At 40.3% G+C, this 18,227-nt stretch overlaps 1 protein-coding gene across 9 annotated transcripts in view; it reads left to right on the forward strand.

Moving 5' to 3' along the window:
- Positions 1–18,227, forward strand: part of MAP7 (microtubule associated protein 7) — a 122,519-nt gene that overhangs the window by 97,785 nt on the left and 6,507 nt on the right. For 5 of the 9 annotated variants that reach the window (XM_075203157.1, XM_075203154.1, XM_075203156.1 and 2 more), the window contains 9 exons: positions 2,348–2,458; positions 3,837–3,950; positions 5,032–5,186; positions 10,868–10,992; positions 11,443–11,723; positions 12,555–12,732; positions 12,886–13,078; positions 16,657–16,737; positions 17,336–17,386. In XM_075203157.1, the coding sequence (XP_075059258.1) occupies positions 2,348–2,458; positions 3,837–3,950; positions 5,032–5,186; positions 10,868–10,992; positions 11,443–11,723; positions 12,555–12,732; positions 12,886–13,078; positions 16,657–16,737; positions 17,336–17,386 (1,289 nt within the window). The remainder of the gene's footprint in view (positions 1–2,347; positions 2,459–3,836; positions 3,951–5,031; positions 5,187–10,867; positions 10,993–11,442; positions 11,724–12,554; positions 12,733–12,885; positions 13,079–16,656; positions 16,738–17,335; positions 17,387–18,227) is intronic. The other 4 variants (XM_075203155.1, XM_075203158.1, XM_075203161.1 and 1 more) reach the window with 3 other exon arrangements.

Consider the following 18,227-nt stretch of genomic DNA (forward strand, 5'->3'; position numbering starts at 1 on the left):
GTATATGTATGTATATATATATATATATATATATATATATATATATATATATATATATATATATATACACACACACACATATACTCATACTGATCAGCCTCAATATTAAAACCGCCTGCTTAATATTGTGTAGGTCCCCCTCATGTCACCAAAACAGCTCTTCCCGTCGGGGCATGGACTCCACAAGACCTCTGATGTTGTCCTATGGTTATTGGCTTCAAGATGTTAGCAGCAGATCCTTTAAGTCCTGTAAGTTGTGAGGTGGGGCCTCCATGGCTCTTACTTGTTTTTCCAGTACATCATACAGATGCTCAATCGGATTAAGTTCTGAGGAATTTGGAGGCCAAGTCAACACCTTGATTTTTGTCATGTTCCTCAAACCATTCCTGAACAATTTTTGCAGTGTGACAGGGCGTATTATCTTGCTGAAAGAAGAAAAGAGGACACTGCCATCAGGGAATACCATTGATATGAAGGGGTGAAGTTGATCTGCAACAATGTTTAGGTAGATGGTATGTGTCAAAGTAACATCCACATGAATGGCAGGACCCCAGGTTTTCCCAGCAGAATATTGCCCAGAGCATCACACTTCCTCCGGCGACTTGCCTTCTTCCCATAGTGCACCTGGTGCTATCTCTTCCCCAGATAAATGACGCACATGCACCCAGCTGACCACATGATGTAAATGAAAATGTTATTCATCAGACCAGGCCACCTTCTTCCATTGCTTCATGGTCCAGTTCTGGTGCTCGTATGCCCATTGTAGCCACTTTCAGCGGTGGATGGGGTCAGCATGGGGACTCTGACCGATCTGTGGCTGCGCAGCCCCATACCCAGCAAGCTGTAATGCACTGTGTGTTCTAGCATAGCCAGCATTAACTTTTTCAGCAATGTGTGCTACAGTAGCTCTTCTGTGGGATTGGACCAGACGGACTAGCCTTCACACCCCATGCGTGTTATGAGCCTTAGGCGCAAATAATCCTGTCGCCAGTTCACCAGTTGTCCTTTCTTGGATCACTTTTGGTAACTACTAACCACTACATACCGGGAACACCCCACAGGACCTGCCGGTTTGGAGATGCTCTGGCCCAGTCTTCTAGTCATCATAATTTGGCCCTTGCCAAAGTTACTTAGATCCTTACGCTTGCCAATTTTTTCTGCTTCCAACACATCAACTACAAGAACTGACTGTTCACTTGCTGCCTTATATATCCCACCCCTTGACAAGTGCCATTGTAATGAGATAATCAATGTTATTCACTGCACTTGTCAGTGGTTGTACTGTGGCTGATCAGTGTGTGTATGTGTGTATGTATGTATGTATGTACGTACGTACGTACGTACGTGTAAATATTATATATTCTGTTAAGTAGATATCCTACATTTCAAAAGCATTTTTAAGCCCCTAGCCTTTCTTGTAGTAGTAAATATAGAGAGAGACCATGATAAATCAACACAGCACTGAAATGAATAGGCTGTATACTTATAATAACAGGAAATAAACTAGAATTTTGAAATGCCATTTACATCTTCAGTGAGGTTTGGAAGTCTTGCATTCTAGCCAACCCAGGCCCGGCGCTCCCATTAGGCAAGGTTAGGCAGTTGCCTAGGGCGCCGGGCTCTGGAGGGCGCCACAGATTAAAAATTTCTTTAAAAACTGTCCGGAGACCGCTGACCATACCTTTCACGGCCGCCACACAGCTTCACATACATCCACAGGGAGGGGGGGAGGGACTATTGCTCACCACCACCGCCGCCTCTCTGCTCCGTCTCCTCCCCTCCACTCACTGACTGACTATCGGGCGTGATATCCTCATCACGGCCCGACAGTGTCAGTGAGTGGAGGGGAGGAGACGGAGCAGAGAGGAGGCAAGTTAGAAGCAGGTAAGAAAAGACGCACATTTTCAAAATTGGCGCCCCCACCCTGCACACTTACACACTATTTTGTAAGTGTGCAGGGTGGGGGCGCCGATTTTGAAAATGTGCCGGGCGGGGGGCGCCGATTTTGTAAATGTGCCTAGGGCGCCACGGACCCTAGCACCGGCCCTGAGCCAACCCCAGTGACCACTCCCTGCTCGTCCAACAGGCACAACTTTAGGCGGATGTTAAATTGTCGTACGAGACATAAATTTGTCTAGTGTTTCAGTGCTGTGTTTGTTAGATAACTAGTGTCCGTCTTATTGTAGTTCTCCCTGCAGATTATATTTGTGCTGATCCTGGCCTGGCTGGAGCACTGCACTGCAGGTCTTCCATGTAACAACCATGTAATCAGATCACCTGACAGTGCACTGATGAGAATACATTTTATGGCTGTGCTGCCAATTAGCAATATTTCCATTTGTTTTAGATCCTGACAGGAGGTCAGTTTCAACAATGAACCTTTCGAAACATGTTGATCCAGTTATTAACAAGCGACTCTCCACATCATCTGCAACATTACTTAATTCTCCAGACAGAGGTACAGTGTCATGACAAATGTACAGGTTATGTCAAGCAAAAAAAATGTAGCAGTGGGTGAACCCCTCTGTATCCTCCACACAAAAGTTCTTCTGAATTTCCAAATAAATCTATTTAAAGGGACTGTTTTATACATGTCCAATCTTGCTATAAATTATGTATGTATAGTAAAGACTTACTTTGCATCTGCACATATGTAATATAGTAATGCAGTGTAGTTTTCTTGCAGCTTGTTTATAAATGTTTTAACTTTGTAATAGGCACCCCCAATATATTACAGTGACATAACTTGAAAACATCAGGTGACTGACATTAGAAGTCAAACATTGGGTGCATTTTATAGTCGTCCTCTGCACTTATAATTTTACACAATGCACATCATGCATGTTACTTATAGATCACTTCTATGCAAAGCAGATTCCTCTCTTGTCATGGGATTAGTCGTTGCTATTTTGTGCAGTTCTTCCATTTTCATACAACAGTTTATTTTTGTGTTCTCATTTGTAACCGCATATTGCCATCGTCTTCATTGTGCTTCATCCTTATGCATTCAGTGAGGCGTACTGACTGCTTTGTGATATGTTGGTTGTTTGTACCTAACATTTGTGGATTCCACCATTTAAATGTATTTCAAATATACATTTGTGATTATTAGTCATTTATTTTGCTTTATCCTACAGGATTTACAGTACATAGACAATATTTCATCAAATTTATTTAACTTGTTTTTATTAGCTGGAATTATTAAATATTTTAGTTAGATTTTAAAATGAGTAGCAGTGAAGAACTCGGGTAGCCACTATTATTAATAGATTGAGTACTACTCTTCAAAAGAATGTTCTGTCCTAGTAATTACATTATAAAATGATGCCAGTATTGCTTCCTCAGTCACCCTACAACTTCTTAGCTGTAGGACTACACAAGTACAGGACAAATACACACAATTTGCTACAGGTCTATCAGATTGATGAAACGGTCTGTTTATCTCAAAGATTGGGTTCTCACCTTACGGTATGAAGTGATCTAAAATGATGGTTTTTAATGGATCAACTGGTAAGTTCGTTCTCTTGGATTATAAAGTATTAAATGACAGCTAAATTTGAATATTATTGTATGCAAATATGAGGACACTTTGTAGCACAGTTAAAATCCCCAGAGGTGTTATAACATTTTTAAAATTAAATAAATTTAGACTTGACACAAATTGACTTTTCTGATTTGTTGTAATATTGTAACAGTTCCTAATTAGCTTTATTTCCTGCATGGATATAGGTCAAAATGAATACTCAATGCTATGCATGTGTTACTGGACAGTGTGCTTTTATCATAGAGCCATCACTGGGAATGTTCATGTCTATCATTGTGTTTATGACAACTAGGTCGCCGACCACAACTTAGTCCATGGGAGTCCAGTGTGGTGACAAGACTGCTAACGCCCACGCACTCGTACTTGGCCAGAAGTAAAAGCACTGCTGCCCTATCTGGAGATGCAGGTAAATTATTCACCCCATTCCAAGACTTATGGTATGTATGAATTATTGTCTGATAGTGTTTTCATAAATGAATTGTAAGTATGTAGTTGTTTCCATTTTTTACTAGATTGTGAGAAAATATAGCATGTCTTCTCTGGTTTCTTCTCTTTACATGTATGACATGTTTGGGAATGGTTTGTAAAAGAGTGAAGTAATCATACTTGTAATATATGACCATTGTGACCTCTCATATTCTTAGTTTGAACTGAACAAATTACAGCTTTTTTGTTTCTAAGGATTCCCCTATTTCTATTGAACCACTAAATTATCCAATTTTGTTTGGTTTTAAATAGAACAATCCATAAGCTTTTTAATTAGTGGCTTAGTTCACCTTGACTGTGTTTTTAAATATAATGTGTTGTATAAATGGTGTTGTAGATAGTATAGAAGAAGTGAATTACACCAGATTACATGATAGCTATGTACTGTGTATGTCTATTGCTGTACCCCTCTGCCAATGCTTTGCTTTCTGACTATACATATAGTATTGGGTTCACTGCATTCCTACGGTGACTTTCCTTTATGGTGAATGGGTCTCTAGGTTTGGTTATTTTCTTTTTCTTTTTTTTACTTTTTTTTTGTGTGCTTACAATTCTTAAATTACAATTATCTCTTATTAATAATTAGTTAATCTTTGTAAGATCCAATGTTTTATGCTTTAAAAGACCATTCCAAAACTATCACTGTTGATTGGCAGCATTTCATTTACGCTCTGGTACTTGTCTGCTACCCTAGAAGTGCAGCGAGAGGAGATCATGCCAAGCTGCCCATGGGGGAAGATTATACCCTCGAAAACACAACACTTAGGAGAAATGTTGCTCTACATATTGAAACTGATTCATCTGTAAATTGCAGCTCTCCATTCAGTAAAGCAATTAATATAAAAAGTTCTGTGCTTTGCAGACGACATTGATGGTTTTGGTTTATGTAAGTTCTTTTGGTGTTATTAACAGGCTCCTTCTTCTCTCTTCTTCTCTTGCTTCCTGTTTCTGGCGTTTTCATTGTCCACATTTCCAACTATATTCTCTTAAAAACACCTTAGTTATCCCCATTTGTCCTCGTTCAGCATCTTGCAGCCCCATAAGTCCTCAGCCCTACAAGACTCCAATCAGCAAAAGTTCAGAGAGACTGAAACTTTTTATCACACCAGATGCCATAGCGAGGCGAAGAACCATACACTTTACAGGGACCAAAAGTGTAAGTATGCTGCATTTTAGAACAATATCATTTACAGACTAATTTATACTAGAGCGTACCAATGGCCATTTGTGAGACATTTTTAATGTATTACAAAGAATTTGGTGATGTCAACTCCATTCCTGCAGGTCACTTAAGATAAATAAAGCTCCAGGTCCAGATGGCATACACCCAAGGGTCCTTATGGAGTTAAACTCGGAAATAGCTAGAGCACTATTCTTAATTTTCAGAGATTCAATCACATCAGGCTCAGTACCAAGGGATTGGCGAATAGCAGATGTGGTGCCGTTGTTTAAAAAGGGGTCGAGATCACAACCAGGGAATTATAGACCTGTAAGCCTGACATTAATAGTGGGGAAACTACTGGAAGGTATTTTAAGGGATAGTATTCAGGATTACTTGGTACACAATACAATTATTAGTGGGAATCAACATGGATTTGTGAGGGATAGGTCATGTCAAACTAATCTAATTAGTTTCTACAAGGAATTTAGTGGGAACTTAGACCAGGGCAGCACAGTAGATGTGGTCTACTTAGATTTTGCAAAGGCCTTTGATACAGTGCCACACAGGAGGTTGGTTTACAAAATAAGGGAACTGGGTCTAGGAATCAACATTTGTACTTGGATTGAAAACTGGTTAGAGAATAAGGAACAGAGAGTTGTGATAAATGGAACATTTTCTAATTGGTCAAAAGTCTTAAGTGGAGTACCTCAAGGTTCTGTGCTGGGGCCACTCCTTTTTAATATATTTATGACCTTGGTGTTGGTTTAGAGAGTAAAGTTTCTATTTTTGCAGATGACACTAAACTCTGTAAGGTAATAAAATCAGAGCAAGATGTAGCTTCTCTACAGAGGGACTTAAATAAACTGGAGGATTGGGCGGCCAAATGGAATATGAGGTTTAACACAGATAAATCTAAGGTTATGCATTCTGGGATCAAAAACAAGAACGCAATCTATAAATTAAATGGAATTAATTTAGGAGAATCTATAATGGAAAAGGATTTGGGAGTGCTCGTAGACAGTACACTTAGCAATAGTGCTCAATGTCAAGCAGCAGCTGCAAAGGCAAACAAAATATTGGCATGCATAAAAAGGGGCATAGATGCAAGGGAAGACAGTGTAATTTTGCCACTGTATAAATCGTTGGTAAGACCTCATCTTGAATATGTACAGTTCTGGGCACCACTCTATAAAAAAGATAATTTGGAACTAGAAAGGGTTCAGAGAAGGGCGACAAATTTGATAAAGGGTATGGAGTCATTAAGTTATGAGGAAAGGTTAGCCAGTTTTAGGCATGTTTACTTTAGAAAAGAGGCTTCTAAGGGGAGATATGATTACTATGTACAAATACATTAGGGGTCAATACAGAAAACTTTCATGGGAACTTTTTACCCCAAGGACTATACACAGGACACGGTCACCACCTAAGGTTAGAGGAGAGGAAATTTCACAACCAGCAAAGGAAGGGGTTCTTTACAGTAAGGGCAGTCAAGATATGGAATTCATTGCCAGGGAAGGTTGTGATGGCAGATTCAATAGATATGTTTAAGAAAGGGTTAGACAAATTTTTAGCGGAAAGATGTATCCAGTGATACAACCGTTAATTAAAATGAAGGATAGTAGTGGATATAGGGTAAAAATAGGACTGCAATATTGAGTCTGGGGGGATTTTCACAATTGAAACAGATTGGCACTTGCTTACTCTGGATCAATTTCAAATATAAGTGCAGGATCGCAGGAGATCCAAAATAGGTTGAACTTGATGGACTGGTGTCTTTTTTTCAACCTCATCAACTATGTTACTTGTATAATCAGCTAGTCACTTTATTGTATGTGTAAAAAGTCATAATGAACAGATCTGGCCTTTCGGTGCTGGGGATGTACTGCCTGATCCAGTGAGGCCAATGGCTGCTGTTGTGCTATGTATTTTAAAATGTTACAAATGAAGGGTCTTTGCTCTTGAGAGACAAATTGGACAGTCGTTTGGATAAAACCAACAATTCATTATCCTTTAATGTTCTCTACCTGTTTAATGTATTACAATTTGTTTACTGCACTATCATGTAATGAATGATGCAGAAGTCTTCTGTAATAAAGTTAATCACTTGCCACTAGGTTCTCTCCCTTGGCTCTTCAGCACTTTAAAAAGAGGAGAGTCCTTAAGCTTTGGAGACCATACAAAATATGTCTACTACATCCAAATAGTCCATTCAAACATAAAGAAGATAGGTCAATTCAGAAGGCTATACAACAGGCCTGGCCAACCTGTGGCTCTTCACTGGTAAAGCATGCTGGGGCTTGTAGTTTCACAACACTTCCAGAGCCACAGGTTGGCCAGGCTAGCTAAACAATAATTATTGTCAGGATAAGTCCCATTATCACCAGTATGGGCAGATTTGCACAGGACCAGCTGTACTACAGATCAATGGGTGGTGAACATTTTAAGAACTGGGTACAAAATAGTTTGATAGGTGTCCCAGCAGTAGCTTCTTCCAAACTAAGGCTCTATCAACCCTAATAGAATGGGTAGTCTTGCAAACCGTTTTCTATCCTTAATAGAGGCTCATGAAATGTATCTTTTTCTTGTAGGTCAAGAAGGCACAGGTTTTTATTCCAGGCTCTTTCTTTGTAGAAAGTCATCAGGAGCTTTTTGCACGTTGATAGATTTGAAGAGACTCAATAAGTTTGTCCATAACAGACATTTTTTCATGGAGTCTTTGAATTCAGTCATCGCAGGTAATCAATCTCGAGTTCATCAAATAAACTCTGCGAGTTCTGGGTATTGGACCAGCACATTCTGTTCACCTGTCTGAGCCTCGGGCTGGAGACCTCTCCACGAACTTTTATCAAGGTGCTAATTACTCTGGTGATGGGATTAAGGAAACAAAGAGTCAAGGTATGGATTTATATGGATGAGACTCTTCTGGTGGGAAGTTCAAGGTGGCTGCATTGTTCACAATCCAGCTATGCTCTTATAGAAAGGCTAAGAGTCATCTCATTCTATCACAACAGATAAAGTTTTTGGAAGTCCAGATAACACCATTCAGAACAAAGTGTCTCTGTCAGAAGAGAGATTTAAGATTCAGTACCTGACACATCAGTTGCAGACTCATCAAATGTCAATAAGAGGGACTTCATCTGTTAAGACTGTTTTCCTCTGCCATAGAGATTATTCCCTGGGTAAGGTAAATGTAACTGCTGACACAGTGGGGTCACAACCAGTCTTCTCTGAATCATGTGATCACTCTGTCAAGAGCCATCAGGGAAGCTCACGTGATGGCGATGCCCAAAATAAAAATAATAGGATAGTGTTCCAGCTAGAAATATGAGAATTCGGGCCTCCACTAGTGGAAATTATGGTGACAAGCTGAATTGCCAAGTTATTAGGTTCTTCTCTCAGCCCAAAGCTCAAGGGACATAGAGATAGATACTGACATTTTAATGAACATTTCACCTAGAGAAGGCCTTCTTTGTGATTTCCACTCACTCGCATTCTAAGAAGGATCTAAAAAGATATGGCAGAAATTCTTCCAATCCTTTCTAATTGTCTTTGGTTCCTTGTTGCCTGGGAGAGGTTTCAGGAGCAACTACTTCACCAGGTATCTTACATCAAGGCCCAATTCTTCAACCAAATCCAAAGTGCATATCTTTAATGGCATGAAGTTTGAGTGCAAACTGCTTAAGATTGAGGGAGTCTCAAAGCAAGTAATCAGCACACTGTACAGGCGAGAAAGAAGAATTCTTTAATAATCTAATACAGAATCTAAATAGAGTTTATCACATGATGTGACTCCATCTGTAGTCCAACTGGGATGGCTAATCCACAGATCCTTGCCTTCTTTCTGGATGATTTCAGCAAAGGTCTTGTTTTGTCTACACTCAAGGTACAAGTACTTGCTTTGAATGTGTATATTAGATACCAAGTTATCATCAAAATAGCTGATTATTTGCTGCTTCTAAGCAGTGAAGAAGATCCATCATTCTATCTGATCCTTTCTGTCCCTCTGATGTCTAACCCCTCTGAACCACTGCAAGAAGTTTCTTGGAGATGGGTGACACTAAGTGGCGATTTTTAGTGGCAATTACTTCTGCTCACAGGATTATAGAATTGGAAATTACAAGCACTGTGGTGCAAGGAGCAATTTTTGGATGTCTATGCAGAAAAGGTGGTTCTTAGAGCCCATATAGCATTTCTGCCTAAAGTAGTATCTACATTTCACATTAATTACGAGGTTGAATTGCTTTCTTTTTTTTTCCACAACCAAATGATGAAAGGGGAAGAAAACTTCACTCTCTGGAATTGTCGAAGACAATTTTCATATATCTATACAACACAGATGGATTCAGAAACACGGAGTAAATATTCATGATTCCTGCTTGATATTGGAAAGGCCATACCTCTTCTTAAAGCCGTTTCTTGAGAGATCAGAGAAGAAAAGGGACAGATATAAAAGTGAAATGGATGCAAGGTGCCCGAGATCCTACGTAGCAGCAGCTTGGGCAAGAAGGGCTTAAGGTCTCAACGACAGAGCTTTGCAAAGTGGCTGGATGGACATCTATTCATTTGTTGGTCATTATCATCTTGGATATCTTTTCCTCCACTGATTCTCAGTTTGGAGACATGTTCTTCTCTCATCCCCTAAATAAATTCATAATTTTGCAGCATAAGGTGGCTGGTTTGTTTTTTTGTGACTCTTCCTACTCTATTGCTTTGGTACATCTTAGTGTAATGTCTGCCATGGGACATTGAAGAGGAACAATAAAAATTATATTAATTTTCCTTGAAATACTCCATGGCAGCCCAGTTTCCCACCCATGTTTGTTATGTTTATATTTTTCAGAGGAATTTTGGGAAGTTGCTACAATATATAGGGGAAGAGGAGTAGCGTGTACCCAGGGCCAGATTAACCCGAGGTCTAACTGGGCTACAGCCCAGGGGCCTCGGGCATCCAGGTGGCCCTTGACATAGCTCAGCAGCATTATTGATCGGGCCGTTGTCGCCCCCGGCCCGATCAATGCTGCTGAGCCAGTCACTGTTGTCCTTCTGCGGCACTCAGTAATCTCAATACTGAGGAGATCTCGTGAGAGTGTCACGAGATCTCCTCAGTAAGGAGCTTACAGCGTACCGCAGAAGGACAACAGTGACAGGAGAAGGTAAGTGCTTTTGCTCACGGTGGAATGGGGGCCCCCTTAGCCCAGGGGCCTCCATTCCCTTAATCCGGCCCTGCGTATACCATATTGCGTGTGCGTGTGTGCATATATGTATGTAAAACACACATTTATATAATATATTAGTGTGTGTGGTTTTTTTTTTTAGCTGTCATGGAGTATTTTAAGGATAAGGAATTAACAGTAAGCATAGTTTGCACTTTTTTTTAGCCCCATTGTATTATCTACAAACAGCATGTCGTTTATTTTATTGAGTTTTGCAAGATTCCTATATAGTCCAAATATAATTTGCATTTAAAAGCACAACAGGGAGTTCCGAATGCCATTATTTCTTCAAGCCTCAATTCATAAGGCAAAATACTACCTTAAGTGTCGGACATGCAGGCTAAACTCTAGCACACAAAATACCTTAATATCCACAGGCATGGCTGTTTCATAGCGAATTAAAGCACTGAGCCAATGTTCTGTCTTTTTGTTCTGACAATTTTTTTTAAAAAATATTTTAAGGTGGAGAAAAAAGAAAAACAGGAGACTGATAGGGAAAGTGGTCTCCCAACATCTACTTCCACAGTCAAGATTTCCAGTTCCCATAGTATCCTCAAGACAAAATCACCAGTCCCTACATCTGGAGTGTAAGTGTGAACATGTCTTGCAGTTTAGTAGTATGCACTTATTATTGTAACCAAATCCATCGTTGTGTTTCCTAGTTGATGATGATCTGGATATGGCACTTCAAAATTATATGTGACCAATGCAATATTTGCTAGATAAGTTTTGTTTAACGTGCAGCACAATGGCAGTGCACTGTATGTCAGCCTCATGACTTTAGTGAATACTTTTAGCACTGGGGCAGGTAAGTAGAAAGTTATCTCCTTTTCCACTTTGAAATCACACTTAACAGTGCACTGCACTCATAGCTCAGTAAACCCTACACAGATTTCTTGTTATTTCAGTTGCATTGGTCACCAGTGTGTAACACTTACTTTAAATAATATATCACCTGAAGTCAGGTTTGTGTTTAGTTTAATGATGTTGAAATTGCATTTTTTTCCTATTAATTTATGAAACCTTTCGGTTTGCAGACCCACACAGAAATCAACAGTCACTTTGTTTAGTATAAGTAAGCCAGTACCAAGTCCATCTAACAGTTCCATCAAGGGGGCAACTATCTCTCAACGTCCACTGTCGCCGGGAAATGTCCGACCAATAAAAAGAGACACCAAGGAAGACAGCAAGAAAAAACAGGAAGAAAAACATCCTGACTTCACAGCTAATGAAACTACAGAGACAAAAGTTCTTTCACCAGCAGATGTAGAAAACACTAATGAAAAAAGGTCTTCAAGTCCTACTGAAGCTATGCAAGGTAGACCTCTCTCAACCGCCTTCTGTTGTCTGCATTGTCAGTTATTTACTAGATTCAGAATTTACACATAATAAGAGAGTTACACATATCTGTTTTGCCTAGTTTTAAATTGGATCTAATCCGTACGATTAGACGTTTGCTTTTAAAAATCCTATTACTTACCTACCTTACACTAGTGTTTCCTAATGCGTTTCGTTCTCGAGAAAACCTTTAATTTTAATTTTGAGACACATGGACATTAAAATTTAGATTGCAAAACTACTGCTTTTATGATATATATTGAGCCAAACATACATCTAAGGCGTTTATCCTCAAAATGTTAAACATAACACCCAAAGTAGGGGACACTTTGGATGGACTAGACCAGGGTTTTGAGTAGATAGATAGGACCATTTCTCCAAAATACAGAGTCTCTGCCTTAGTTACTGTACTACACTAAGTTCTGACTATCTGCATACCAACACTGCAAGAGGGACAAGAATAAGGTCAGTTCTGACACCTGTATTACTGTCTAAAACTGGTGGGTTTGCTCATAGCAACCAATCAAATATTCACTTTCATTTTCTAATATGTTATAGCAAAATGACTCTGGCTGCTATGGGCAACACCTCCTGTTCTACACTGTCAAATAGTTTTCGAAACTGACCCCCATTATATTGTTTCAAATGTAATTGGACTTAGCATATAGGACTCAACAAACGCATTCCAAAATACTTTATTAGAAAATGTCTGCACCATCTTATGCTTTTAGTTTTGGCCACCGCAGTCCATGTTATTCATATTTATCACATAAACTTGAATGTTTCGATTTTATTTTTGACCCCATTACAGACTCTCCAGTATTGCCATCTACACCAGTCATACCATCACCTACTGTGCCTGGCAAATCATTTGCTGGAACCACCAATCCAGAGGAAGCAACTAGAATTCTTGCTGAGAAAAGACGACTTGCTCGAGAACAGCGAGAGCGAGATGAGGAAGAAAAGAGGGAAAAAGAAGAGGAAGATCGGTAAAATGTTCTCACATAATTTAACGTTCTAATGTGAACAGTCAAGTTTATGTGTTAATGTGCCTAGGACAGAAAGCGAGCACTGGCTATGTGGTCAGTGTTGCCAACATTTATAAACATAGGGTACTTACATAAATGATCCACTTGTTGCAGGAAGAGAAAGGAGGAATTGGTTCGAAGGGAAGCTGAAGAAAGAGCTCAGCGAGAGGAGGAGGCGAAACAGCAGGAGGCAGAACGAAAAGAGAAGGAGGAACAAGAGCGTCAGGAAAAAGAAAAGCTGCTCAAACAACTAGCAGAGGAAAAAGAGCAAAGGGAGCAAGAGGAAGCGGAGCGTCTTCAGAAACAAGTGCGTTCACAGTTCCCCTCTGAAAACACTCCTGGCTGCACTCCTACAGTCAAGTCCATAAATATTGGGACATCGACACAATTCTCATATTGTGGGCTCTATACACCACCACAATCGATTTGAAATGAAACAAACAAGATGTGCTTTAGCTGCAGACTTTCAGCTTTAATTTGAGGGTATTTGCATCCAAATCAGGTGAACGGTGTAAGAATTACAACGGTTTCTATATGTACCTCCCACTTTTTAAGGGACCAAAAGTAATGGCACAATCGACTCAAAAGCTATTTCATGGACATGTGTGGACTATTCACTCGTTATTTCATCATCAATTAAGCAAGTAAAAGATCTGGAGTTGATTCTAGGTGTGACATTTGCATTTGGAATCTGTTGCTGTCGACTCTCAATATGAGATCCAAAGAGCTGTCACTATCAGTGAAGAAAGCCATCATTAGGCTGAAAAATCAAAACAAACCCATCAGAGAGGTAGCAAAAACATTAGGTGTGGCCAAATCAACTGTTTGGAACATTCTTAAAAAGAAAGAACGCACCTGAGAGCTCAGCAACACCAAAAGACCTGGAAGACCACGGAAAACAACTGTGGTGGATGACAGAAGAATTTTTTCCCTGGTGAAGAAAAACTCCTTCACAACAGTTGACCAAATCAAGAACACTCTCCAGGAGGTAGGTGTATGTGTCAAACTCAACAATCAAGAGAAGACTTCACAAGAGTGAATAGAGAGGGTTCACCACAAGATGTAAACCATTTGTGAGCCACAAAAACAGGAAGACCAGATTAGAGTTTGGTAAACAACATCTAAAAAAGCCATTAGAGTTGTGGAACAACATCCTATGGACAGATGAGACAAAGATCAACTTGTACCAGAGTGATGGGAAGAGAAGAGTATGGAGAAGGAAAGGAACTGCTCATGATCCAAAACATACCACCTCATCAGTGAAGCATGGTGGTGGTAGTGTCATGGCGTGGGCATGTATGGCTGCCCATGGAACTGGTTCCCTTGTATTTTTTGATGATGTGACTGCTGACAAAAGCAGCAGGATGAATTCTGAAGTGTTTCGGGCATATATCTGCTCATATTCAGTCAAATGCTTCAGAACTCATTGGACGGCGCTTAACAGTGCAGATGGACAATGACCTGAAGCATACTGCAAAAGCAACCAAAGAGTTTTTTAAGGAAACAAGTGGAATGTTATGCAATGGCCAAGTCAATCACCTGACCTGAATCTAATTGAGCATGCATTTTACTTGATGAAGACAAAACTGAAGGGAAAATGCCCCAAGAACAAGCAGGAACTGAAGACATTTGCAGTAGAGGCCTGGCAGAGCATCACCAGGGATGAAACTCAGCGTCTGGTGATGTCTATGCGTTTCAGACTTCAGGCTGTAATTGACTGCAAAGGATTTGCAACAAAGTATAAAAAAGTGAACGTTTGATGTAGGATTGTTTAGTTTGTCCCATTACTTTTGGTCCCTTAAAAAGTGGGAGGCACATATATAAACTGTTGTAATTCCTACACTGTTCATCTGATTTGGATGTAAATTCCCTCAATTTAAAGCTGAAAGTCTGCAGCACATCTTGTTTGTTTCATTTCAAATCTATTGTGGTGGTGTATAGAGCCCAAAGTATGAGAAGTGTGTTGATGTCCCAATATTAATGGACTTGACTGTATATTGAATGCCATAATTGTGTTTTAAACTTCTTAGTCTCATCCAATGTACATCCCACAGGCTGAAACAAAAGGATGGCGGGTTTCTTTAGAGAACCTTACTACTGTAGATGATCTGTAGCAGTCCTGTTCATTTTTTTTTCCATAGGAACAGCTGCACATACTGTAAGACCGGTTTGGGACTAGATCTGATGAAAAATAAATGTAATATATTATGGATATTCTCAGGAAATGTATGCATGCCTTCATCTTGACAAGTCTAATATTGTACTCATTGCTAGTAAGAAAAAGGATTGTTGAAGTCTGAGTGGTAACTATGACTGTGCAAGGCAGCAGGATGACTGCCTTCATACTCTGCTTGTAAATCAGCATTGATTTCCTAAAGCCTTATTCCTTGTATGTTTCTTACTGTTATCATAGTACATATTGATTGCATCCCTAAGCACAATTTATACAAGTATTTTTTTGAAGTTTGTATACTCTCCTCCAATATTCACATAGGTAATTCATTGGGTAATGTATTATGTACTTATAATACCAGTAAACACCACAAAAGGAAATTTGCAGATATCAACCATGAAGGTAAAATGCATTGTTGAGCGCATTCTACTGCAGCTCTGTTTGAAATTAAAGCAATACATCCCCACACCATTACAGACAACTGAAGCCACAAAATCCTGGGATCTGATGCAGGTTATAATGGTGAAACTGCAGTTTTAGAATTAATGTTACATTACTAGCGCTACCCCTGTATTAATCACCCAATTCACACTGTGCATGTCTGCCAAGCTATAAAGAACATAAGTGTTTGACCACAGCACTCTTTCAAATTAGATGCAGCCTGTTATAGCACACAGTCCCAATACGGAGGACATATTTTTACATGAATTCCAGTCATCATTGTTGTCTGGTACATCTGTTGTTATATTTTGTTGATAAGGTGCCATAAAAGGTCCGCAGCACCGTAAATTGAGCATACAGTAAAACGGTACATGACAAAACAGGAATTAAAAAAAAAACAAACAAAAAAAAAACATGACCCTACAATATAGACAAAACCGTACACAGGAAACAAATAGCTGAAATAACTAGGTGGGGAATAGTGTATCAGTGTGATTTGAGGAAAGTGGCATGAGAACTGGGGGATAAAAGAAGGAGCTATTCAGCACAATCTGAGCCTGCACCAGGGAGTATTGGCGCAGCAAGCAGGATCAGAGACACTGACTGAGGAGAGGAGAAAACACATAGGTGTGGTGTTGGCATAGGTAATGAAAAGAAGAGGACAGTCTATCCAAAAAGTAAGCTGGGTATAGCGATGGTAGGGAACCCAGGCGTTGGACCAACATCCATCTCATAAAGTGAAAAGGGTAGCTAAATATCACATATAAGTCATTCTAGGACATCCTTATAAGATTACGCCGTAGTTTTGTGGATAACTTTATGAACACCCCCATTACCGTTGCTGGATGGACTCTGCCTTTTTCATCTATCTCAATGTTAATAAACAGATGTTATGTCCAAATACAGTTGATATTATCAATATCCTTTAGCCATTAATACATGAGGCCTAACTCAAATTCAGGTTCCAGAAATGTGCAGCTCAAGGGGGGAATTCATTTGCCAGGTATGTGCTGCTGGACATTACCGCCATGTCTGGCTGCGCACATTGCTGGCCATTATGATAGGTAATCTTTGCTCATTAGCAGATATACCAGTCAGAACATTGTTGCGATGTGTCTCTGTGAACATTCCGGAGACACATCGCGCTGAATTGATTCTCTCCCAAAGTGTTTTTATTGCAGGTTTTTGGTGACCTCACTTAATGCTTGTAATAAAAAAAATTAGCAACTGCTAATAATTGTAGAACTACCACTTTTATATAATTCATCTAGAAAGAAGAAGCAAATCGCATTAGGATAGAGCGTGAAAAACATTTCCAAAAAGAGGAGCAAGAACGTTCAGAGAGGAAGAAGGTAAGAGGATACTTCTATAATAGTATGTCCTTGTTTTTTATCCCCAGGCTAACAAACAGCCAAATTGAGAAAATACATTTTTATGTTTGATCCTATGTGCTTTACAAATACAATGTTCATTTGTAGATCCTCACTAATTTTAAAAACGTGTAAAACTGATTAATACATCCATTCTGTAATAAATGAAAACTAATTACAATAACAAAATCCCCTATTATACTGTTAGAGAAAAACACAGACGTAGCCAACTGAGAACATATTATTTATTAGATAGTCACTGTGACATCTACATTTTGAATGTATATTACTTTGAATATATGTTATGCCCATTCAACATTTGTGTATAAAATGCAGGTCAAATGCTCAGTAGGAGACCAGAGTTTGTCCCAAAAATGTTACTGAGACACCTCAGTATCTGTCATGACTGCTTGCAACAGCTTCCATTGGCTACCTGCTTTGCCAACTTTGTGAGTGGGGACACTGGCTGGTCTGTTTGCGATAACAGAATAGCATTGTGGAGTTCTGTTCTGCTGGTAAATAATTTCATTCCTTCAACTAACCTACAATATTTTTTCTTTTTTTTTTTTCTTTTGTACAGCGACTGGAAGAGATCATGAAGAGAACCAGGCGTAGTGAAACTGGGGATAAGGTAATTTTAAAACTAGTAATTGTCTTGTAAACATTCCTGATTAGGCTAAAACCACATATTGGCATTAAATGTATTCACAGAAAAGAAGCAATGGATTTTACCTGCAGCTGTCACAGTTGGCTCTTCACAGAACAGCACAGGAATTTTAATACGCAAGGGCCAAAATTTCTTGCTGACATGTAGTTGTCCAGAAAAATATGGATTTTCTGAATACATTATTTTAGTATTTTGCTGAATCGCAAAATCCTACTGAGCAGAGACCCCACCCCCCAACTGCCAGCCCCCTATTGTGCTCAGACCCCCCAAATGCCAGCCCCCTATTGTGCTCAGACCCCCCAAATGCCAGCCCCCTATTGTGCTGAGACCCTCCCCCAACTGCCAGCCCCCTATTGTGCTGAGACCCCACCCCCCAACTGCCAGCCCCCTATTGTGCAGAGACCCTCCCCCAACTGCCAGCCCCCTATTGTGCAGAGACCCTCCCCCAACTGCCAGCCCCCTATTGTGCGGAGACCCTCCCCCAACTGCCAGCCCCCTATTGTGCGGAGACCCTCCCCCAACTGCCAGCCCCCTATTGTGCGGAGACCCTCCCCCAACTGCCAGCCCCCTATTGTGCGGAGACCCCCCCCCAACTGCCAGCCCCCTATTGTGCTGCGACCCCCCCCAACTGCCAGCCCCCTATTGTGCTGCGACCCCCCCCCCAACTGCCAGCCCCCTATTGTGCTGCGACCCCCCCCAACTGCCAGCCCCCTATTGTGCTGCGACCCTCCCCCCCAACTGCCAGCCCCCTATTGTGCTGCGACCCTCCCCCCCAACTGCCAGCCCCCTATTGTGCTGCGACCCT

This window comes from Mixophyes fleayi, chromosome 3 (assembly GCF_038048845.1).
Source record: "Mixophyes fleayi isolate aMixFle1 chromosome 3, aMixFle1.hap1, whole genome shotgun sequence".
Lineage (NCBI taxonomy): Eukaryota > Metazoa > Chordata > Amphibia > Anura > Limnodynastidae > Mixophyes > Mixophyes fleayi.